General features: G+C 38.4%; 1 protein-coding gene across 1 annotated transcript; it reads left to right on the top strand.

Annotated features, from left to right (window-relative positions):
• The first annotated feature begins 7 nt into the window (after positions 1–7).
• On the top strand, positions 8–24,691 carry LOC124281948 (synaptic vesicular amine transporter-like). Its single transcript, XM_046717954.1, has 17 exons — positions 8–163; positions 1,304–1,420; positions 6,391–6,634; positions 10,137–10,195; positions 11,255–11,338; positions 12,423–12,515; positions 13,645–13,734; positions 14,436–14,476; positions 15,172–15,235; positions 15,885–15,980; positions 17,550–17,628; positions 18,484–18,535; positions 19,657–19,720; positions 20,137–20,256; positions 20,793–20,838; positions 22,586–22,676; positions 23,932–24,691. The coding sequence occupies exons 2-17, from the start codon at positions 1,306–1,308 to the stop codon at positions 24,022–24,024; spliced, it is 1,431 nt and encodes a 476-aa protein (XP_046573910.1). The 5' UTR covers positions 8–163; positions 1,304–1,305; the 3' UTR covers positions 24,025–24,691.
• The last annotated feature ends 107 nt before the right edge of the window (positions 24,692–24,798 follow it).

The raw sequence follows: 24,798 nt of genomic DNA, 5'->3' as shown, positions 1-24,798 counted from the left end.
GTCGTGCCAATTTGGTCGAGCTGTGAAGAGGACGTTGGCGGGTCCACAGAATTGCATTAGGCCTGCCTTAGCGCCAAAGTGGACCTCTTCTTGAATACCGGTGGGATTTAAACGAGAAAGTCAAGCACACGTTCTACCTTTTAGCCATCTAAGCACACAAAAGGTAAGTCGGTATCCATATATTGCCAATGTAGTATTTTTTTAGTTTTCTTAAAACCTTTCTGTGTCAGATAATAGATTAGAAATATTTTAACTGTTTCTATTCTGCAATACCAAAGGACAAATCGGTACCTACATAGTACTTGTGAGTAATCATTGTAAAGGGAATGGCAGCACGGTAAACATAAGCAATTGAACATGTCATATTTTCTCATATTTGTATTTGAAAACATTTCATTTTAGGATGTGGAGCTCTGTACCTTACTCGTTCTATAGTGAAATACATGCGTATACTTCAGTAATTTGATACATGTCGACATGTAGTCAATACCTTCATCATATGCCAGTTCAGTTATTAACATCATCATGATTGTATTCCTTCTTATGGGAATGAAAATACTTTGCTTCAAGATAGCATTGTAACTCGCAGAAACAAGAAGATTCCAATACGTTTAGCATCCCGTGCAATAATAAATAATAAGCAAGCACATGTTGCTTGGATGTGTTGACCTTGCTTGTGTTTGTTCCTTATCCAACCTTCTTACAACAGTTTCTAACCATTTAGTACCAGCATATTTAAAATATATCAAACTATATGAAAAAAATATAGAATTTTATCTCATTAGTCAGGTTTTAGATTATATTGATTTTCAACATTACTCTTATCATCATGGGGGCGGTCGGGTAGCCTAATGGTTAAAGCGTTGGCTCGTCACCCCGAAGACCCGGGTTCGAATCCCCACATGGGTACAATGTGTGAAGCCCATTTCTGGTGTCCCCCGCCATGATGTTGCTGGAATATTGCTAAAAGCCGCGTAAAACCAAACTCAGTCAGTCAGTCTTATCATCATGCTAAATATGTTGTTGTAAGATATTACTCGCCGAGAGTGGATGCAAAACAGCTGATGTGGCGTTAAACAATTTTCACTCACTCACTAAGTCAAAAACATTTACATCACAAGCAGAGCTTCAGTATATGGAATATGATACAACGTGTTTTACTTCTTTTAAAGAACGAACAGACCTTTAACACTCGTGGTATTTCATGAATCATACTTCTATTGATATGATATGCATGATATAATTCTCAATAGTATAAGAAAGGATTCTTATATAAAACTACACTAGATTCCTTTGTTTTCAGAAATGGCATTTGAACGTATTAGAAGCATTCGTAGGAAGTGTGAGCATTCCACGAAGTTGGCCCTGTTCATCGTGTTTTATACCAACATGTTGGACAGTCTGTTGTTGACGGCGGTTGGTAAGTACTTGTGTTGCAAGTCAAGTATCACTAAACAGACAACCTGCAGGTTGAAAGAAAGTATACAATTTAAAACAGAACCAAAATCGTTACGAACGTTTATCAGCGGTTAAGACAGGCGTATCGGAAACATCACCATCCAATAGCCACTTCCTGTCTGTTTCATTATTAGCCAAAAATCAAACGTGGGTTTGTTTTTTTTCTCAGACAGTTTATTATTGTAGCATTAGCATTGTCACATTTGGTTTCTATTACGAAACACATTTTACCCCTTTCAGCAAACGACCCCTGAAGATCCGGCTTAGAATTGATCTTCAGTAACCCATGCTTGTCGTAAGAAGCGACTAACGGGATCGGGTGGTCAGGCTCGCTGACTTGATTGACACATGTCATGGTATCCCATTTGCGTAGATCGATGCTCATGATGTTGATCACTGGATTGTCTGGCCTAGACTCGATTATTTACAGACCGCCGCCATATAGCTGGAACATTGCTGAATGCGGCGTAAAACTAAACTCACTCACTCACTCCCTTCCTTTCAGCGAACTCCTACTGTCCTCACTGATTTCCAGCAGCGATCCATTCACATGATTGTCAAGTTGTGTGGAATGTGTTTCGGCAGATTAAGACTATTAAGATTATTATCCGGCTTTGACCTTTTCAATTTATCCCTCAAAGATACCTTTTACGCGAAGTCGGTTGATGGTCAGAAAGGAAGGTATATATTTTTTTATTAAAAGTCTATTTTAAAAGCCATGCTGGGGAATAAAAGTGTTTAAAATGTATTTCCTTCATTGGTTTATTACGTAGTTGTCAATTTAAATTCAGGACAGAGTAATTTTAATATTTAAGTTTCTTTGTTCAGGTAAATACTTTTGAAATGTCGATTTTATTTAATTTATGTAAATTATGCAAGCATTACAATATCTTTCATATCATTATCAACAAGATATACAACATCAACGCCCGAGAAGAACTGTCTCGAGTTTCCCATATGGCATATAATTCAAAATAGCAATGGAAATAACGTGATGTAAAGTGCAATTCTATATTTTTTAATTATTTTTTTAAAAGTATTTATATTTCTATTATTAATAAGTAATTCTATATTGTTCATCTGTTTGAAAGATAAGACGTACTCAATGACTGAGGGTCGGTGTGTCATTGATAAACTTTGCAGTATTCAGTTGTTCGGAAACACTTATTCACAAGAGTCGGTAATGACCTTTGGTTCGAACTCTGTGATTAAATGCAAAGGTGGGTTAAGATTTATAAAACATATACCTAAGTATTATCCTTTATATAATTTGGCTATATAGTTCAAGAGAACAGTCTACCAATATTTGTAACTTTGCACTTCCATGGCTGGCATACCATTCACGTTGGTACAGAACGATGACTTCAATATATTGACCACCAATTAAATGCATGTAAATATGACACTAACACCAATATATTCATAATGACATACATTTAGTAAACATTGATATTTTCACACAAATACATTACTCCGACATTTTCATTAATCCGACATTTTCGTTAATCCGACATATTTCTCTGCAACCACAAGTGTCGGATTAACGAGAGTTGACTGTATAACCTTATAATACTGTCAAAATATTGCTATTAATACCCTCCTAATAATTTATGGTGAAGTGCTGAAGGATGATATATTTATATATATATATATATATATATATATATATATATATATAGAGAGAGAGAGAGAGAGAGAGAGAGAGAGAGAGAGAGAGAGAGAGAGAATGAGTATATCTATACTCTCGGAAATGAATTGTATAATGTTGAAAACATGTTTTTATTATATTTTTCATCTCTGAGAGTTTCACAATGATTTCATTACGGTACAAATGGGTGCTTTAAGCACAGATTACTAACATTTATATGATTAGTTATGTCTCTTGTATGTGCTCATTTTATCATCTATAAGGTTTCTTGAGTAGATTTGTTTATCGAAATATGTATTATACTTTCCCAATATATCTTTTTACGTGTATCATTAATCATTAGTCAAGGGTCTGTTTCTGCTATTTCTATGGAAACCCGCAGCAAATTACCATATCCGACGAACCTTCCTTGAATAATTGAATTGAGAGCGTCACATTTCTCAGCGTGAAACAGAACATATCTTGGGGGTATAAATGTAATTACCATCTGAGTAGAGTAGCTTATATATGGAACAACCTACGGCGGTTTTCACTTCGTGTTGCAGTGAAAATTGAACAATAAAAAACATGTTGCTGAGGATGCATGCAAATGTGACTTTTGCCCAACAGCCTTGATGTTGGATGTGTGCATTTAAAGGATCATTGAACAGATTCGTTAATGTGTACATTTTGATTTGTGGAAAAGGACGCCGTAGGATGAAGTCAATAGCCGTGATGCTGTATGGTGAACGGAACCTGTAGATGGGAAGTTATTTCTGTATACGCTAGGCCACAGTAAAATGGACAAGGCTCGTTTTACATAGCGGCCTAAACGCTAAAGGGAACTCCCACACTAGAGCATATAATTGAGATACGCATAGTGCTTAGATCGCTGTAAATAGATCGAATTCGTTGAAGTAACTATCTTCATCATCTGTATTTCTCGAAGACCCACCAACGATGGTGCAAACCCGATGGCACAGGACGTCATACGACGTCATTCCATGATAACGTAAAACACATGTAGATGTCTGCTACTTTAGATCCTTTGTATAAGTAAGGTTCTTAATAACCATTTTAGACCAGCATCTTGTATATAACCTGTTTTGAAGCCAGTTACATCCTCTATGCCATCAATATAAAACGCAAGTACAACCTGCCTTCTTTTGGGGTGATGTATTCTGATATCTTATCATCAATTGCTTAGATCGTTTAAATTAGATCGATTTCGTGGAAGTAACTATCAAACCCCATTGCACACGACGCCATACTGGTAATGACGTCATAAGACGTCATTCCCCGATGACGTAACACACGTAGGTGTCTTTGTCTCCCTTTGTATTATTGAAGCTGTTCATAACTATTTTCGAATAATATCTAGTATCTCTGTTTTGAAGCCAGTTACCTTCTCCTTGTCATCAATATGAAACTTACAACCGCCGTTGTCTTGTGGTGATGTAATCTGACATTTTATCACCAACTACATGTTAGTATTATGCGCGCTATATTGTGGCTTTCATGAAGGATGATAGTTAACGCTACTGGTGGCCGAAACACAGATGCTAAAGTAAAACAGCTGGAAGATTACACCATCCGAGGGGAAGCTGTATCTCACAATTTTGCCAGAATGTTTTGGGCATCTCATATCACGATAGCCCCATAAACACATGCTCTGTCATCGTATCCAAGGTGGCAATCACTGGAATTGTCTGGTTCAGACCCGATTTGTTTACAAACAACATCATACAGCTGTAATACTGATGTAACAAATATCTGCTCGCGATATAGTCACAATTTAACAATCGACTCTACTTTTGGCAGATATTTCTTATGAAGGTGGAAAAGGGTTTTGTCGCTTCTATCTATAGACAAGTATGTGAATCTATGTCGTCATAAACATCTGAATATCACAAGGACATGCATGTCAATGTTTCTATACATCCCTTATAGAACTGGCAGGTTTAATTCCCCATGATATTGTTTAAATATTGTTAAAAGTGACGCTTAACAACTTACTCTCTCATTCATGGGTTTAGACACGTTAGTCTGTTTGATGCAAGGAAGCAGGATCTTGAGATTTCCAATTAATGTTTAGTTTAGCATGTCAGTAAATGTTCGATTCTAGTTTGTTCTGATTGTAATTCTGCTCTGACCGATTTTTCAAAGTTTCTACGTAATGTAAATGAACACTATGTCCCACGACCTTGTCCCTATCTTCTTCGTAGTCATAGACGCTGTGATTAATACTGCAATTATACTTGAGGGACTTGAAGCCAATTTGCTAGGACTGACAAACTGACCAGCCACAGCAGTGACGTAGATACGAGTATGTATATAGATACAGTGTACCAACAGAGTAGAACATGTTCTGTTCCCTCCCATTATCAGAGTGGTCAGTGCAGTTTATGCATATGTGTAGTGTCGTTTGATCTATAGGATTGTAACCGGTTTTGTATTCCTGTTTCGGTTGCCATTAGCCTATTCGTATCGAGGATCGTAACTGGTATTGTATTCCCGTTCCAGCAGCTGTGATCCCACTTGTCTACCGGGTCATTATTGGTTATATTTTTGTTCAGGTTAACCTTTTGCTCTACATAGTGGCAATCAGTCTAAATCTCTACACGATCGAAACTGGTTCCATATTCCTGATTCAGTTCCTGTGATCAAATTGTTAACCGGATCGTTACTGGCTGAATATTCCTGTTTCAGTTCCTGTGGTCTTATTGTCAACCGGATCGTCACTGTTTTAGTATTCCCGTTTCAGTCCATGTGATCTTATTGTCAACATGATTGTAACGGGTTTAATATTCTCGTTTCAGTTCCAGTCATCGGGTTTAATATTCCTGTTTCATTCTGCAACCCTATTGTCAACATGATAACAGTTTTAAGTTCCTGTTTCATCGTAAACCTATTGTCAACAGGATCGTAACAGGTTTAATATTCCTGTTTCTCTGTAACCAACAGTCTCTTTAATATTCCTGTTTCAACCTTATTGTCAACAGGATCGTAACAGGTTTAATATTCCTGTTTCAGTCTCTGTAACCCTATTGTCAACAGGATCGTAACAGGTTTAATATTCCTGTTTCAGTCTCTGTAACCCTATTGTCAACAGAATCGTAACGGATTTAATATTCCTGTTTCAGTCTCTGTAACTCTATTGTCAACATGATTTTAACGGGTTTAATATTCCTGTTTCAGTTTCTGTAACCCTATTGTCAACAGGATCTTAACAGGTTTAATATTCCTGTTTCAGTCTCTGTAACCCTATTGTCAACATGATAACTGGTTTAGTATTCCTGTTTCAGTCCCGATCATCCCTGACATCTTGCTGGATCTGGATGAGGCCAACTTTCACTCCAGGAACAGGACCTTGTACAGAAATGAATCAGGGCAAAGCTTGAATCACACCCAGAGCCAGTCTTTGACACAAAAAGCCTTCTCCCTGTCCGTCAGTGCTCTCAATGAAAATACTAAAGTTGGATGGCTGCTCTCCTCCAAGGCGATAATACAGCTTATAGCGGGACCTCTCATCGGACCGCTCTGTAACAGGTAATGGGTGTTAGCGTGTATACATACTTCAAACAATGACAACCCCTTAATCTGGACACTGTTTTTCCGGAAACATTGCCCCCATATCATTTTCTGTTTATATGGATCTGTGAGTACGGAATTCATTTTCTTTGTTAAATCGTGATGCAGGTTTGTATACACATTTATAACCAACGACACCTCGCCAGATCAGACCCTGAAACTCCGGACACCTCTCGTTTATGAAACGTCCACTGATATTATTTGTGAAAATGTTTGCAATCTGGAGTCTCTAGCATTGTGTTTAGCATCATCAATATTAATAATTTGTTGCACTGAAATAACTATATGCTGGAATGTGGAGGGTTTCGAACTGACAAAATCAGGACTATTTCATTCATTCATTCATTCATTCATCCAATTCAATTAAGAAACTTTATTAATATTAGAACACCAACATGATATCTTTATGCATTTCAGCATAGTGGCGGCCATTGCTTTTATACAAGTACTCGTAGCAGATGAACCGTGTTCTCATGTTTCCCCGAATGCGTGCCTACAAAATGTCATTGTGATGTTTGGACTAGCGTCATAGAAAACTCCGTGCAACTGCCAACCAAATTCAATAACACAGAACAGTAAAATAGTACATTTGTTGGATTACCGAACTGATGACAGCACAAAATACATTTACGTTCTTTAATCTAGCTGTAGCCCTAAATTGAGAAAACTCTCAAAGAGCGGTACGTCAATCAATGTTTTGGAGGTACTGAGGAATTTAAAGGTTTGTAAATACTATTAACATGTACTGCAAGGATGCGTGAAAGTACGTAGATACTAGACTTGCACAAGTCTCTAAGCTAAAAAATAATAGTTTAAATGATAATTTCTAAATGAATAATAGACAACGGACTGGGCTCCTTAGTCTGTCTCACAGCTGCCAAGCCCTCTCTGCAATGCTAAAGCTCTACATGAAGCAAGTCTACATTCCCTCACGTTCTGAATCTCTGGTCTCCTTGGGGCTCATTGTCAGTTTAAATGGGTTTATTTTGTTACTATCAAAGTTACATATATTCAGAGACTAAGCGTTCGTCTATGGTGTCCTTAGAGACCGGATTTGCCTGATTTGTACTGGAACACCCATGTCAATATTGTTACCAACATGTCGTGTGGCGACAGCCTTATCTGGGCAGTCCTGTCAAGAATCTTAGTTGCTTACAGTGATGTGCATGACTCGTGGCAGCAAAATGACAGATTTGACCTCAAATTCACTCTCATAGCCTCACAGCAATAGGCACCTGGTAGTCTCAGTGTTAGTTTGCCTTTATGAATGAAATGGACCAATGTGGATACTGTCCGCTTATCTAGTCTTGCCTCTTCGAAGGATAGAATTACTATACATCCATGAGCTCAGCATTCAGTACAGCCTTGGGGCAAGGCTGCGTAGATACCTACATGACAACCAGCATCCGCCCCATACGGTCAGTATAATCGCAACTTAGTTTCAACGAGCAGACCATTCAAGCGATCCTCATCAACTGGGCAGGGTGTCCTCGTCTTATTGAATTATTCTTGTCAATCACCTCAATTACATCACAAAGCCAGTCTCCTTCTTCAGCAAATTGCGATTTCATGGACAGAGCATCTCAATTCCATCCCGTGATTCGAAGTCACTCGATTTCACGCTTCTCGCCCCCTAATGACATGAATGGATCTGCTAAACTTAAGGCTTACATTAAGGCGAAAATTTAGCACTTAAATGCTGTCATTAAGACTGAAATATAGTCTTTTATGCAATATTTTATGGATAAAAAAGTCTTTAATATCGTTCGCTTTCCAAAAGAATGATTAAACAATCTCGATCTGTAAAATATAGTCAGAGTTTTATTAAGGATGAAAATAATGCGTTTAACACAAAAATGTTGAACGTTGATCAATATTGTAACGCAAGAGTAGCTGAAATGATGGATTCGTATTTGTCAAAGTAATATGAAAGCGAACCAATCGTTTGATGAAAGCTAATAACGTAAATCATATTTCCATGGACATTCTTAAATTCGGAGCTGAACATCATCTAGCTGCGACTATTCTGCAATCAACATTTTTGGGGTGTATTCACATTTTGAATTTGGGGATTCATGTTTATATGTCCCCAACGCAATGTCTCTGAATATATATAAGTTTGGAAGTTGATAGAACCAATAATTCCATTTATATTGGAGAGGAGAGGTAGTGGGAAGGGAGAAAATCTAGACTTGCTTCATTGAAGGCTTAAGCATAATCTGTCTCACAGTCCCTGAACCGCAGTATTTTCCCTTCCGCCTCAGCCCTTTCTGCCATGTTAAATGGGAGTTCAATGAAGCAAGTCTAGATTTTCTCAGGTTCTGAATCTCCATTCTCTCTTGGGCTCCTTATAAATGTAAAAGGAATTTTATTTGTTCCTATCAAAGTTATATATATTCAGAGAATAAGCGTTAGACTAGGCTTGAGCACTGAAGAATGGGCTGGGTTTGTTTGTTGTTTAACGCCACACCAAGCAATATTCCAGCTATATGGAGGCGGTCTGTAAATAATCGAATCTGGACCAGACAATCCAATGATCACAAGCATGAGCTTCGATCTACGCAAATGGGATACCATGACAAGTGTCAACCAAGTCAGCGAGCCTGACCACCCGATCCCGTTAGTCGCCTCTTACGACAAGCATGGGTTGCTGAAGATCAGTTCGAACCCGGATCTTCACGGGTGGGTGGACGGAATTTGTTTTGCTTCGGGGACTGTGAGACAGACCAGAGGTACGTGAAAAATCGGGTCGTCAGACTCAGTCACCTGATAATTGTGTGCCATTGTTCATAATATCAACCACAGATTGATGCTCATGATGCTGATCACTGAATAGTCTGGTCCAGACTCGATTATCTACAGACAGCCGCCATATAGCTGCAGTGCGGCTACAAACTAATGGAAAACCATTCAGTATAATTTACCGCAGCATCACGGTTCGCTTATTCAATTCTTAAAGAACTGACGTCGTGTTTCGAGAGGTAACCATTTGTTTTCCATGCATCGATCCTACTACATCGAAACAGCTTTACAGTAATCTATCCCAGACTCGGCAACTTCGTGGCCGAAAACTCTCAAACCCTTCTGTCTCACAGAGCCTAGTTGTCTAATTACAGTGGATTAATAGTTAGTAGAGATGCAACCCCTGAAGATCTGGATTAGAGCTGGTCTTCAGTAACCCATGCTTGTCGTAAGAGGCGACTAACGGGATCGGGTGATCAGGCTCGCTGACTTGGATGACACATGTCATCGTATCTCAGTTGCGTAGATCGATGCTCATGCTATTGATGACTGAATTGTCTGGTCCAGACTCGATTATTTACAGACCGGTAAAATATTGCTGAGTGCGGCGTTAAACAGCAATCAATCAATCAATCAATAGTAGAGATACAGTTGTTATTTTAGTTTTCTTACCCTAATTGCCCTCCCTCTCAAACAATCACAAATAACTATTTTTCAGAGTGGGTTATCCCATAGTCTTGTTCTGCGGGTGCGTGGTGATACTGGCCTCAGCTCTAAGTAAGTACATGTTTTAAAGTTTTCATTTAACCATTTCACGTTGCTGAAGCAAAACAAAATAGATACAAATGCTATATGTCTGCTTAAATTAATCATGGTTTACCGATTGAGAATGTGATATATATACTAGTACTTAAAATAAACAACACCATACAATGAATTTAGTCTTTCACCGGGGTGGTGGGGTAGCCTAATGGTTAAAGTGTCTGCTCATCACTCATCATGGGTTCGATTCCCCACATGGGTACAATGTGTGAAGCCCGTTTCTGGTGTCCCCCGCGGTGATATTGCTGGAATATTGCTAAAAGCGGCGTAAAAGCCGACTTACTCTTTCACCACTTTGGTGGAACACAAACCAAGAAACAAAACTTTGGATTGGAATCCACCATAGTTTCTGTCACGCTCCTTGCGCCAACCGTGGTTCTCTGTAAGAGCGCGATGTCAAGAGTTGATTTCCAAGTTGAAACTAAATGATAACAGGGAATGAGTTGATAAAAGAACCAGGCATGAAACCAGCAAACAACAAAGTATTGCGATCTAATAAACAAATGTATCTTAAATTTAAAATTTCCAAATTAATACACAAGGTATGAGTGGCTGTACAAAATGGTGCAGTCGTGAAAAGACTAAGGCAGTCAAATACAAAAACAGTGATTATAGCATTAAAGACAGGGGTTCTATTCACCTGGAACAGTGGTCAAGTATCCCAAACAGGCCTAGGTGTGGTATACAGGTTCGACTGATCGTCACACAATTGCTGGTCCTCTTTTAACTTGAGAACGGCGGGGTAGCCTAGTGGTTAAAGCGTTCGCTCGTCATGCCGAAGACCCGGGTTCGAGTGAGTGAGTGAGTTTAGTTTTAGCAATATTCCAGCATTATCATGGAAATAGGCTTCACACATTGTACCCATGTGGGGAATCGAACCCGAATCTTCGGCGTAACGAACGAACGCTTAAACCACTAGGCTACCCCACCCCCTATTAAACTAGGAACATTGTTACACAGTGAATAACACTGCAACATAACAGTAAATAGCAGGTATGTATTATACGTTTTCAGTTTTTGCCTGTTCCGAGTTGTATATCCCCCTGTTCTTCGCCCGGGCCGTTCAAGGTTTGGGATCCGCTGGCACCGTCATAGCAGGTAGGCAGTGTTTATAACACAACACCCAGCACTTTTGTCTCCCAGACAATTTTTACATGGATAATTCCCCACACAGCAATATTACACTTGTCAAACAGTGAAGGAAATGTAAAATGCACGTAAAGACAAGCGATGCGTGTGTCACATTGAGGTCATGTAGGGTATTACATTAAACATTCAGCATGAAGATTGATATTTGCATATCTTTTTCTATATTTTTCTTCACTATTTTGTTTCGGTCGATAATCAGGACTGGCTCATTGTTTGATCTGCATTCTAGAAGAAGAAGTTAGTCAAAATGAAGCATACACTATGTAGATGACAACGTCTTGTTTATTACATAGAGCGACATTTCGCTGTCGATTCTTTCCTAAAAGTAGCTTGATAACGCATAATTATCGACTTCTCGCGTTGACGTCGTTCTATGCTATATGCAATAAGTAGTTGTACAAGTATAATTAACTTTAAGGGACAGGGTGCGTTGACGCGTTGTCTATGTTAAGGCATGGGATATATCAAAGCCATAAAAATCAAACTTAATACATCATGCAATTTTATGTCAAAAACAGGTGCGCCTAACATTAAAGATTGCCTACAAGTATAAAGTAAAGTAAATGTGTGTGCTGAATCTTAGTGCACTTGGTAAATGGCAAAGCCAACGAGGAGGGTTGCCACAATTTATCTCATCACTTAGGGGGTTGGGGAATTAAATCTTATAATGCAACTTAGAATGCAACGATGACTTATCTCGGTGTCCCCATCCCCATAGGTAATTAAGAAATTGCCCGTCCAAGACTGTTGGATTTACACAGAATTACGTTCTCAAATGAAATGAAGCAGAGTCTTTCCTATTCCAGAAGCACAATATTTAAAATTGAAATATTAAAACCAATTTTTTTTTATTCCATTGATACAAAATGAAGCGGGCAGGGATAAAAAGAAGCTTGGCAGTCTAGTTTTCCCAATTGAGCACTTATATATCGATTGTGCAGTTTCACAGGAGTGCTGGTAAAACACCTGCAGTGTCAATTGCAACATTGATTCTTGTTCTGGACCATTGCCTCCATGTATGCATTATTTACAGGGATGAGTATAGTTGCATCTCGATACCCGGATGACAGAGCGAGAAGCGGAGCTATGGGTTTAGCTATGGGAGGAGCAGCATTTGGAGTACTTGGTAACGCTATGATTTTAACAAATCAATATGACATTGTTTTTTCACACGTTCATGGTGGGGGATAACCTGGTTCGTCGCACAAGAATGACGGGGTTCGATTCTACATTAAGGTTATAAAGTTCGTGGCTTATTTTGGTGTGACCGAGCGCGGTAATGCTGGCGAAAGAAACTCACTCACTCACTCACTCACTCACTCACTCACGCACGCACTCACTCACTCACTCACTCACTCACTCACTCACTCACTCACTCACTCACTCACTCACTCACTCACTCACTCACTCACTCACTCACTCAATCACTCAGTCACCAAACTATATTGAGGGATCTTGACCTGCGCCACTCATACAAGTCAAAACATTGAGTATACATCAGTCTCGTTTCCTGTTGACTGGGTTCCGTCCTATCGCGCAACTTAGTATAATAACCAGTCCAGAATTTTTAGACCAATTCATTTAACTGGATGCATAACTATTAATCGGTATTATTTGATACATCTAAGCAATTGTATAATGCAACACTACGGTCCTTATAACCCTTGCAAACATGTCGTGCAGCGAGCTCTGACAAACAGAAACCTGGAAATCGTGAAAATATCAAAAGTAGGCTCTGCCGCTAAAAAGCTAAAAAAGTTTGGCGGTCTGGTACGGACTTAATATGATATCAATCACACTGTCCGTTACAGCACTACACTGCATAAGCGCAAACAATACTTAACAGGTGTAACCAATGAGCTGAATGAATTGTAAATCATTTTACGACCTCATCAAACTGGGGCAGTCTGTGAAGTCTTAGTTAAGGTATGCTGCCAACACCTCGCCAATAAAATATAGAAATACGATGTTATTAAAGTTTAAAATTAAAATTCATTTGTAAATACCATTTTCTTATGGAAACAAGAAAGTGGAAGTCAGTGTAACCATAGTTGTTTGTGATGTCTATTTTCACTTTCACACGAGAAAATTTGGATCGGCTGAAAAGTAGGTCATTGTCTGAATAAGTTAATGAGACTCATGTTTCGGTTTGCACTATCAGTTTTGTCAGCTCATTCGATGATATACGTACGGAAAGTGAAACCAAAAATCGTTTCAATTCAATATTTGTATGACACTGTTTCCTATTTTGACAGTTGGCTATCCGTTTGGAGGATTTATGTACACGTTCGTGGGCAAAATGTCACCATTTCTTGTCATATGTGTCCTCATATGCGTCGACCTCGGTAAGATGTACATGAACTTCACCCTGTCAATGTATGTATGTATGTATGTATGTATGTATGTATGTATGTATGTATGTATGTATGTATGTATGTATGTATGTATGTATGTATGTATGTATGTATGTATGTATGTATGTATGTGTGTGTGTGTGTGTGTGTGTATGTATGTATGTATGTATGTATGTATGTGTGTGTGTGTGTGTGTGTATGTATGTATGTATGTGTGTGTGTGTATGTGTGTGTATGTATGTATGTATGTATGTGTGTGTGTGTATGTATGTATGTATGTATGTATGTATGTATGTATGTATGTATGTATGTATGTATGTATGTATGTATGTATGTATGTATGTATGTATGTATGTATGTATGTATGTATGTATGCATGTATGTATGTATGTATGTATGTATGTATGTATGTATGTATGTATGTATGTATGCATGTATGTATGTATGCATGTATGTATGTTGGTTTTGGGGTTTTTTTGGTTTTTGTTGTTGTTGTTGTGTGTGTGTGTGTGTGTGTGTGTGATGTGTGTGAATGAGAGAAAAAGAGAGATTATTTAAGTTTGAACAAAGCTAGACGTTTGAGGTGAATCGTTTAAAGGAATATCAAAGAATATTTATGATTCGATTCTTCGTGAAAAGATAATCAACATATTCGAGCAGGTTTTTATGAATTTTTACAATTTTATTTTCAGGATTACAATGGTTTGTCTTCAATCTCTCAGTCACGACTGAAGTAAGTAACATGAATATCATCAATCGAAGATTATTTTGTTGTTAACTTATATCATTTCACCAGTCACAACATGTTTGGTCAACCATCGGCCCCAAAAGATGTAGAAAGAGAGAATACATTTTGTTTCGCATCAATGTTATATATATTATGACGGCCTATTTCTTCCGCAGAGTAACCCAAAGTTTAGAAGAAACTTCATTCGTGTCTTCTGTACTAAAAGGTTATTCCGTATATATCATACACCTCGCTCACATAGAATAGTGATCTCAGTACGTATTCATGAAAGGTGCCCGTATTCTGATCAAACAGTGAATTCACAAACTGAATTCACTGATTCACCTGACAAAAATCAAGAGAACATGGTAAAAATCAACATTAAAATTGAATCAATTTCTTCATAAAGTCTTGTGGATAGTTTCTTCACCTCTGTCATACAATTTTGACGACAGCAACTTTAAAACAATGCGAAAACATATTCCCTATTTTCTGTCACCCAAATCCAAATTAATTACCATGTATCTTCTCTATGTATGTTTTAGAGTGATTCCTATGTACTCAAATATTGTTTTCATTTTAATGTATACAGCTATGAAGACAAAGATAATTATTTACTACGTATTATTTCATATTGTTTGTTTTTGTGATGTCGTCCCAGTGTTTTGTTTACTGATTTCATTCTGAACCATCCTTTTCAGAATGCCTGTCGATCCACACCTCTCCACAAACTGTTACGTGACCCCTACATACTGATAGTGTCAGGTGAGGCAGTGCCACGTGTAGTGTTTGTCAGCTGTTAAATCACACATGAAAAACTGACGTCAATAATTGTAATTAAATGACACATTTAATTCTGTCTGCAAAAATACTTTTTGACTGGAGTTCATTTCTGTAAATATATTTAGCAAATAAACAAAGTCTTCCTTTATGATATAGGTTAGGCAGTGGTCTTTGAGTGCTGGCGCTTAGGCGCCTGACCCTGAGGGTGTGGGTTTGAATCCCGGATGGGACTCAACCCAACAAAAGTACTGGAATCTGTACTTTACTGATTAAGTGTAATCCCAAATATAACATATGTTACATTTGACCTCTTTCTAAATGACATTGTGTTTTTATAAGATGAGATGCTGAATCCCTAACAAATAAATGAATAAAACTTGGTCACCAATAGTCAACTATGTATATAACGAACACGCTTATAGAGAACTACGGATATAACGAAGTGATGTGTTTATTACCCCGGCCACTTGTCGATATGCGGATAACGAACTACGGGTATTATAACTAACTATATTTAGCAGACACTTTGAGTTAGATATAACCGTAGTCTATTGTATTTCAAAGCAATAAATCAACAAGTCCCTATAACCAACCACCTTTACATAATTTCATTGTTAATATATTCCTGTAGGAGTCATCATGATCACGACGATGGCCATGTCGGTGTTAGAGCCGACGGTGCCGCTTTGGATCCTGGACAAGATGCATGCCCAAAAGTGGCAACTTGGTACAACATTTGCTTTCAATATTCCTTGTTTGTTTTCTGTTCGGCACAAACACTCCTCGAATGTCGGCGTATATATACTGTGAATAAAAAGTTAAGCGCCACCCAGTATATTTTGGCCAATACAGGTAGTCTCATAGGAAATCTTTCAGAAAAAATACAACTATAATAATTTGGTTTAGTACTTTTAGTTTAAAAACAAAACCATTGTGGAAATTATCTTTTACTTTAAACAGGATGTAGGCGCTTTTGGAAAACATGCATTATGTTTTCCTCCAAAAGGTTTCCTTCTTTTGAAAAGTGAAAATCAGAAATGACTGTTATACGGTCACATGATTGTCATTTTTGACAAGTGAAACCTACGTTTAATAGTGTTGTATAAGCAGAATAGGAATAGTTATTTTGCTTTAAAAAGCAGTGCCATCGTATCTTTAACAATATTTCCTTTAATTGTAAATACAAATGATTATGATATCTCTAAATCAGTTACCAGATGAACCTTCTCTAAATATGGACTTATCTTCTCAATTATTTGAGCCTAACATTTCCACAGCTTCACATCTTAGTTTTGAATAGGCTGGCGCTTAACTTTCTATTCCCGGTATATTATCATGGTATCTTGAGTCTTATTTTCACAAGAAAATGCTATCTGTTTTACTATGTTATCGCCCATGTTGATAAATAAATATTCAATAATTTTCATTCGTGTCTTTTGTACTAAAAGGTTATTCCGTATATATCAGAAACTTAGCTCACATAGAATAGTGATCACACTATGTATTCATGAAAGGTGCCCGTATTCTGATCAAACAGTGAATTCACAAACTGAATTCACTGAATCACCTGACAAAAATCAAGAGAACATGGTAAAAATCAACATTAAAAAGTGAATCATTTTGGTCATAAAGTCTTGTGGATAGTTTCTTCACCCCTGTCATACAATCTTGACGACAGCAACTTTGAAAGCAATGCGAAAACATGTTCCCTATTTTCTGTCACCCAAATCCAAATTAATTACCATGTATCTTCTCTATGTATGTTTTAGAGTGATTCCTATGTACTCAAATATTGTTTTCATTTTAATGTATACAGTTATGAAGAGAAAGATATTTATTACGTATTATTTCATATTGTTTGTTTGTGTGATCTCGCCCCAGTGTTTGTTTAGATAACAGCAGTTTCCTTTGTTTACTATGTTCGTATTGTGTTCATATGTGTTCATATATGTTTGCACGAAGTCAGTGATCTTAAGAACAGCTATACTTGTGTAAATACGAATCCATGCCCCGTTTCACAAAGCTATCGTAGCGTTATGACTGTCGTAATGTTACAGCATAGGAGGTATGACAGTCGTAACGCTACGATAGCATTGTGAAACTTGGCCCTGTCTTACATGTTCACGAAATGTCTTAACAGGACCTAACTGTACCTATTTCATCTCTTACCATGAAAGCTCCTTAAAGATTTTCCCACACAGAATATTTTAATTGTTTAAAGAGCAAATTGATACATTATTACACGAATGATTTTTTTTCTTCACGCAATAATAAGGCTGTTATGAACAATTTTCAGGCATAGTATTTCTCCCGGACAGTGTTGGGTATTTAGTTGGAACCAACTTCTTTGGAATCGCAGCCAGAAGCATAGGAAGGTATGTTCGTACGCAAATATGTTTCCTAATGACGCTAATGATGAATAAATTACTTAGAATTATACTTGATTGAGTATGGCTTCACTTTTAGTAATCATTTCACGGTTTGGATATCAAGAATGGGCTTCAGGCAATGTATATATACCTATGTATGTTTTGTTTGTTGGTTGGTGTTTAACGCCTCATTCAGCAATATTCCAGTTATATGGCGGTGGTTTGTAAATAATCGAGCCTGGACCAGACAATCCAGTGATCAAAATCATGAGCATCGATCTACGCAATTGGGATACGATGACACGTGTCAACCAACCTGGCCACCCGATCCCGTTAGTCGCCTCTTACGACAAACATGGGTTGCTAAAGACCAATTCTAACCCTGTAAGGAATCGAACCTTAACGAGTTAATGACACGCAATCTCACCGCCCCATTGTAATTGTTAACTCTTTTAAATACATCCATAGCGGCAATAGCATAAATGACGATTAAACTCTTAAGACGGTTATTGTTTCTCCATTTGTAACACAAATTAGTATTGTTTCACTATATGGTTTTACAATGGCAAAACTAACGATGTCGGTATTAAAGTTTTAAATAGTTGTAAATTTCATAAAAATACAATAAAGTTAGTAACAATATCAAATAAGAAAAATAAATTTAAACACTCTTAAATGATTTCTTCTCTAGCCGCATTACAATTCATGTTGTCTCACTACAAAACATGAACTAAAAACGTATTTCTAAACTAAGTATGTCGGTTTTCATATTAATGTTTTGATAAAAGAATTTATAAAGTGAATACTTGTTCTCTTATCCTTATATGTGTCTCAGATCGTTGTATTGATTTCGTGTTATAGGTGGATCACCACTCTATGCTGTATGCTACTGATTGGCCTGTGCCTCGTCTGTGTGAGTATTCATGATCGATATGTAGTTTATTCCTGTCGCCATGGGATCACCGTGCAGACCGCTGAGATTGAGTGAGTGAGTGAGTATGGTTTTACGCCGCTTTTAGCAATATTCCAGCAACATCGCAGCGGGGAACACCAGAAATGGGCTTCACACATTGTACCCATGTGGAGAATCGAACCCAGGCCTTCGGCGTGACGAGCGAACGCTTTAACCACTAGGCTACCCCCACTGTCCCTTCCGCTGAGAAGAAGATGGCCAGATAGATTGATGATGTGTTTCTCTGAATAATTTATCTTCGAGGAACGAAACTTAATTCTGAGTGAGTGAGTGAGTGAGTTACATTTCAGCACTATCACGGCAGGGGACACAAATTGTGGATTGCATCCTTTGATGCTTTTCAGGACAGAGTTACGACAGGGAATTTTTGCTTGTATATTTGTTTGTTTGTCGGGATACGACGATGGTCAATGAGCCAAGTTGCTAAACCTGACCATCTATCCCATGTAGCTGCATATTACTGACCTGGAAATTTCTAATGGGGTGCTATACCTATGCTACACCGTGACATGATTTTAGCTCCTGAACATTATATACATTTATATTCGTTACATCATTTCTCCTTCGACTGCAAACTACACGAAGAGTGCAATTTAACTGGAACGGAAAGAGTAATTAGAATGTGTTTGTTCAGCCAAGGCCGTGTTGTGTCCTCAAGTCCGTAAATACAGAAAACTACGGTTGTAAAGAAACTCCAACGACCACTAATTTTAATTCGTTATAACCGTAATTCGTTATAAGAGTGTTCATGATACCTTAATTCATGAGTGTTCGTTATAACCGTAATTCGTAATAAGAGTGTTCGTGATAACCGTAATTCGTGATTAGAGTGCTCGTTATAACCGTGATTCGTAATAAGAGTGTTCGTTATAACCGTAATTCGTCATGCATTTTGTTATGAGAGTGTTCGTTATAACCGTACTTTACTGTACATATAGTTGCTTACATGTTGTAAAACTGAACACTTTCACTCAAAGCATTAGCCACCTGTTCTCTGTGCATGTCAGGTTCTAAATTGCCCAGTAACATATGCCATCTTAATACCCTCTGATTTGTTTCAGCTTCCTTTCGCAACAAGCGTACCCCAGCTTATCTTACCACACTTTGGCATAGGACTCGGTATTGGTATGTGTTATTATTAAATAAAACAATTATGTACTCTTAAAACCATGCGAGGAGTCATTAGTATGCCAAACATTCAAAGACGTCACTCGATGAGTTTCGTAAATGAAACACCTTCACTCGCTATAACAATCTCTAATGCATATGTCAAACTTTCAAAGACGTCACTGGATGATTTTCTTTAATAATGCAGCGTCAGTCGTTAATTTCAGATTCAACGCATTCTCAAAACTTGATGGATGACTTTCGATAATAATGCACCTTCTCTCGCTATTATAATCTCTAATGCATACTCCAAACTTTCAAAGACGTCACTTGATGACTTTCTTTAATATTGCACCGTCAGTCGTTAGTATAAGGTTTATGCATTTTCCTAATTTTCCCAGATGTCTGGATGGCTTTCTTAAACACTGTTTCAGGCATTACGGATGCCGCCTTGTTTCCTCTGCTGGCGCTTCTAGTGGACACGCGCCATGATGCTTTCTATGGAAGTGTGTACGCTATTGCCCAACTCGCTGTCTGCTTGGCGTATTCAATAGGTAACGGGGCATATATATTGTACATGATTGTATACAGGTTCATGTCGAATATTCTAACATCCAGGGTCCCGATCCATAAACGTTCGTAGCGCTACGACATTCGTAAGCATATGATAAACTACAGAGTTGCAACAGGTAACGTTATGAACGCTTTGTGGGTCGAGACCCTGAATACAATAAATATATGTTTTTATGTGCATTGGACAATGGGGCTGAAAACCAAAACTAGGGAGGTGTTAAATTCAGCATGACAGTTGAGGTGTTGACGATGTGAATTACAATCTGATAATGGAGTTTGGCATCACCTTCTTGGGTTATTCAAGAAGCACATGATTCAGTGTTTAATCATTTCACTTTGCCCATTGGAATCACTGGAATGTGTCTTCGCTAATATATTGAAACTTAATTATACTCCGTTGATATTTCATATATTATGTTATATGAATATAAAAATATTGAATGTCAGGTTACTCTCGTGGCAGTATTACGCGAGTAAAATAAGAATATATATCATTAAATATCAAATATACTTTCAGGGCCATCGGTGGCCGGGCAGATCGTCAAGGCAATTGGCTTTCCATGGTAAGCGCAGATAACATGCAACCAAATATTTTTGTTTATTTTTCACACCGCATTTAGTAATATTCAGCTATATGACGGGGGCCTGTGAATAATCCACGCTAGAACAGGCAATCCTGTGATTAGTGTCAAAGCACTTTGTGTTTCGATACCGTGACAGGTATCAATCAAGTCAGTGTTTGTTTTTTTGTTTGTTGTTTAACGCCGCACTCAGCAATATATACTCATGCCAATAATGGTTGTCACCCTCCCCACCCCAACCCGTCACACCCCCACCCCACACCAATTAAAAAAATTGAAGGGTGTGACAACCATTATTGGCATGAGTATATAACCGTGGTCTGTAAATAATCGAGCCTGGACCAGACAATCCAGTGATCACCAGCATGAGCATTTATCTACGTAATTGGGATACGATGACATGTGTCAACCAAATCAGCTTGACCACCCGATTCCGTTACAACAAGCATGTGTTGCTGAAGACCAATTCTAACCGGGATCGAGGGTTACCAAGTCAGTGAACATCCATAACAGCATTGCTTGCCAGGGACTACTTGTCACAATTATATGGCCAAACATTTATCTCAAATCAGGAATGCTATACAGTTTACGAAATAGTTTCCAAGTTTTGGTAGGCAGGCGCGCTAGCTATGCCTGCAAGTAACTAGCCCACAAAATAATTCACTGGCCCGAAATTTGAATGTAGAAACTAAGCAAAAGATAACAAAGAGGTGAAACACCATCATTTATCAGGCCATAATCTTGCATGATTCAAAAGTGCATTATATTTTAACAAGTCGGAGAGAGTGATTTATTTAAAAAATGACCCCATGAAAATTCACTAGCCACTCGGGCCAGTGACTGTGGATATTTACTAGCCCGACTGGATTTTTACTAGCCACGGACTAACGTGCCAGTGGCTATTTCACACACTGATGTTATAGTGTTATTGTGACGACAATAGGCACATGTAATAACAACCTATTAAACAAGGACAGACATATAGTAGAGTGAGTGTGAGTGAGATCAGATTTATAGTCACATCCACAGCTTCAAGATACACAATACACCAGACAATTAGCTGTGTATCTTCTGTAACTGTGTATCTGATGTCTGTATTTACACACCCATGAAGATCAGGGTTAGAATTGGTCTTCTGCAACCCATGCTTGTTGTAAGAGGCGACTAACGGGATCGTATCCCAACTGCGTAGATCGATACTCATGATGTTGATCACTGGATTGTCTAGTCCAGACTTGATTATTTACTGACAGCCGCCATATAGCTGGAATATTGCTGAATCCGGCGTAAAACTAAACTCACTCACTCACTCACTCAATCACTCTATTTACACATATACCGAATAGAAACGGACCATAAATTGCCAGCAGTTAAAGTTAGACCATCTTATATTTAAACGTACGGACGTACTTATTGTCTGAATCCCCAGCAGGATGTAGGTACAGATGAAACATAGACAAACGCTTAGTCTCTGAATATATATAATTTTGACGGTGACAAAAAAATCCAATTTAAATTGAAAAGGAGCCCCAGTGAGGACATGAGGAAATCTAGACTTGCTTCAATAAGGGCTTTATCGTTGCAGGAAAGGCTAGGCAGTAGGGGAAATAATGCGGTTCTGGGACTGTGAGACAGACTGGTAAACACACGAACTAATGGACGCCTGAGACATCGATACCGTTAACATTGTAGCTGCTGATATCGTATAGTTGATCACCTACTTTTACAGGTTGATACGAGGAACTGCGATCCTCAATCTGCTGTATTGTCCCTTGTGCTTGTTCCTGAGAAAATTTCCCAGGACGGATGAAGAAATACCAGTGAGTTTCCTTTGTTTGTTGTTAAGGCATAGTCAGCAGTGTTCTAGTAATATACGTGTATGAACCATCTAGTTGGAACCTGACACACCGCTGAGTGATGTTACTGTGTAATAGTGCTGCGCAATATAACCGGTTTACCGGTATTTACCGGTTCAGACATGAAAACGATACGTATTGCGATGCGCTGATCGAAAACCGGTATTTTGACATGCATTCGGAAAACCTCGTAACACTCGGACATCTTCGGATATTTCCGTTTTTTAAGTTGTTCCTTTCCTTTTTTGTATTTGTGCCAAATATTATTTACATTTGGTTTTAGTCATGATTAAAAGTTTTTATTAAATCTTAATCAAGCATAGTGATTTTGTTGTGTTTTTGCTTTATAAATCAAGCATTAACTCGATTATACGTAGTTTTTTGTTGAAAAAAACCTTCTTGCAATATATTGGAATACATATCGCAATATACGCTTTTGCATCGCAATATATCGCAATATGAAAATTATCTGCAATACCCACCCCTACTGTGTAACATGACGTCGGGGTTTGATAACCTGGGTTCCGTTTCACAAAGCTCTCGTAAGCCTCAGATCTCGTAACTTTTCTCGTAGTATTCGTACCTCCTATGTTACAGGGCCAGGGCCTCCTAACACAAAGCACTAAGGTGATCGTAAGTCACTAAGGTAACCTTAGTACAGTGTTAAAGAATGGGAGTTAAGGTTAACCTTAGTAAAGGTTGTTTCGTGAAAGGAGCCCCAGATGATGACAACCCCACCCCATTACCAAGTCACCGAGCATGACTAGACAATCCATTTTGTCTCATTTTGAGACAGGTTTTCCAGGAACCAATTTTAGATACTTAGAAGTGAGTGAGTGAGTTTAGTTTAACGCCGATTTTAGCTAGTATATTCCAGCAATATCACGGCGGGGACACCAGAAATGGGCTTCACACGTTGTACCCATGTGAGGAATCGAACCCGGGCTTTCGGCATGACGAAATGCTTCAACCACTAGGCTACCCCACCGCCCCAGATTGTAAGAAGAATTGTAAACTATTAAACCAATTGGACAAACTAACCCACTGTACACAGTCGTACCAAGGCGTGCAGGCTTCCTTCACGGTTGTTCTATTAATCCGTCAATGAACAGGTTGACTTACACAGGACATAGAGTTAGATATCACTAAGGTCACCGAACTAGAAGCGATGTGGTCAATGGACGTAACGATACTGATGTTATGATAACATTGATTTCAGGTTATCATGGCCCACAAGACGGAAACCTACACGAAGGACACGGACACAGAGAACAGTAGCTTTTCCTACGGGCGTTTGTGTGAAGATGACTGAATTGTAAGAAGGGATACTTGCACACTCTGATGAAATCTTCCCGTAAAAGGAATTCTCGGATCAAACCTCCAATATATGAACGCCCACACGCTGAACGCCCACAGGCGTAATTCTACAGGACATTTTACATAATACACATTGATTGTTTGTTCTTTAAGGCCGCTCCGCAAAATTCAAGCTATGTAACTTTAGACTGTAAACAGTCAAACCTGGACCAGACAATCCAGTGATTGACATTCTGCGCAACGTCCTGTCGAGGCACTGACACACAATCAACCAAGTGGCCTAACCTGACCATCCAATACACAAGTCGCCTCTTACGATCAGCATGGGCTTCTGGGAATCGCAACGAAGGTGTCATATAGTGACTAAGCAAATGCGTCATGTGTGAGATATATATCTAGAGTGTTTAATGATGTACTAAATAATTAACTTTAATGTCATAAAATAATGTCATGGTTCATGAAACAATCTGCTTTTACATATATAACCAAACATTTATGAGTTATTAGTGTTACGTCATGACTTTACGTTCTACTGTAATGTGACCAAGTGTATATGGCGCTGCGTTTGCTATAACAATAATGGTTATTTACAAAGCGCTTGTTTCCACGTACTTGTGATGCTCAAAGTGCTGATGGAGTATAACCCAAGTTGCCTGTAAGGCGCTAAGAGGTTAACAGTCATATGACCTATCCCACCGGGTACCCATTCACTGCTGGGTGAACAGAGGGAATTCACTTGTCTAAGATGAGACCACACGTGTCGTTGAAG

Source organism: Haliotis rubra, unplaced genomic scaffold (assembly GCF_003918875.1).
Source record: "Haliotis rubra isolate DU_JTF1 unplaced genomic scaffold, ASM391887v1 Scf290, whole genome shotgun sequence".
NCBI lineage: Eukaryota > Metazoa > Mollusca > Gastropoda > Lepetellida > Haliotidae > Haliotis > Haliotis rubra.
Note: the sequence above shows the minus strand (reverse complement) of the source record. Positions and strands in the feature narration are given on the sequence as shown.

Coding starts and splice junctions, on each gene's coding strand:
- LOC124281948 (XM_046717954.1), top strand. CDS start 1,306: ATGGCATTTGAACGTATTAGAAGCATTCGTAGGAAGTGTGAGCATTCC. Junction 14,477..15,171: donor ATCTCTCAGTCACGACTGAA/GTAAGTAACATG, acceptor CATCCTTTTCAG/AATGCCTGTCGATCCACACC. Junction 15,236..15,884: donor CTACATACTGATAGTGTCAG/GTGAGGCAGTGC, acceptor ATATTCCTGTAG/GAGTCATCATGATCACGACG.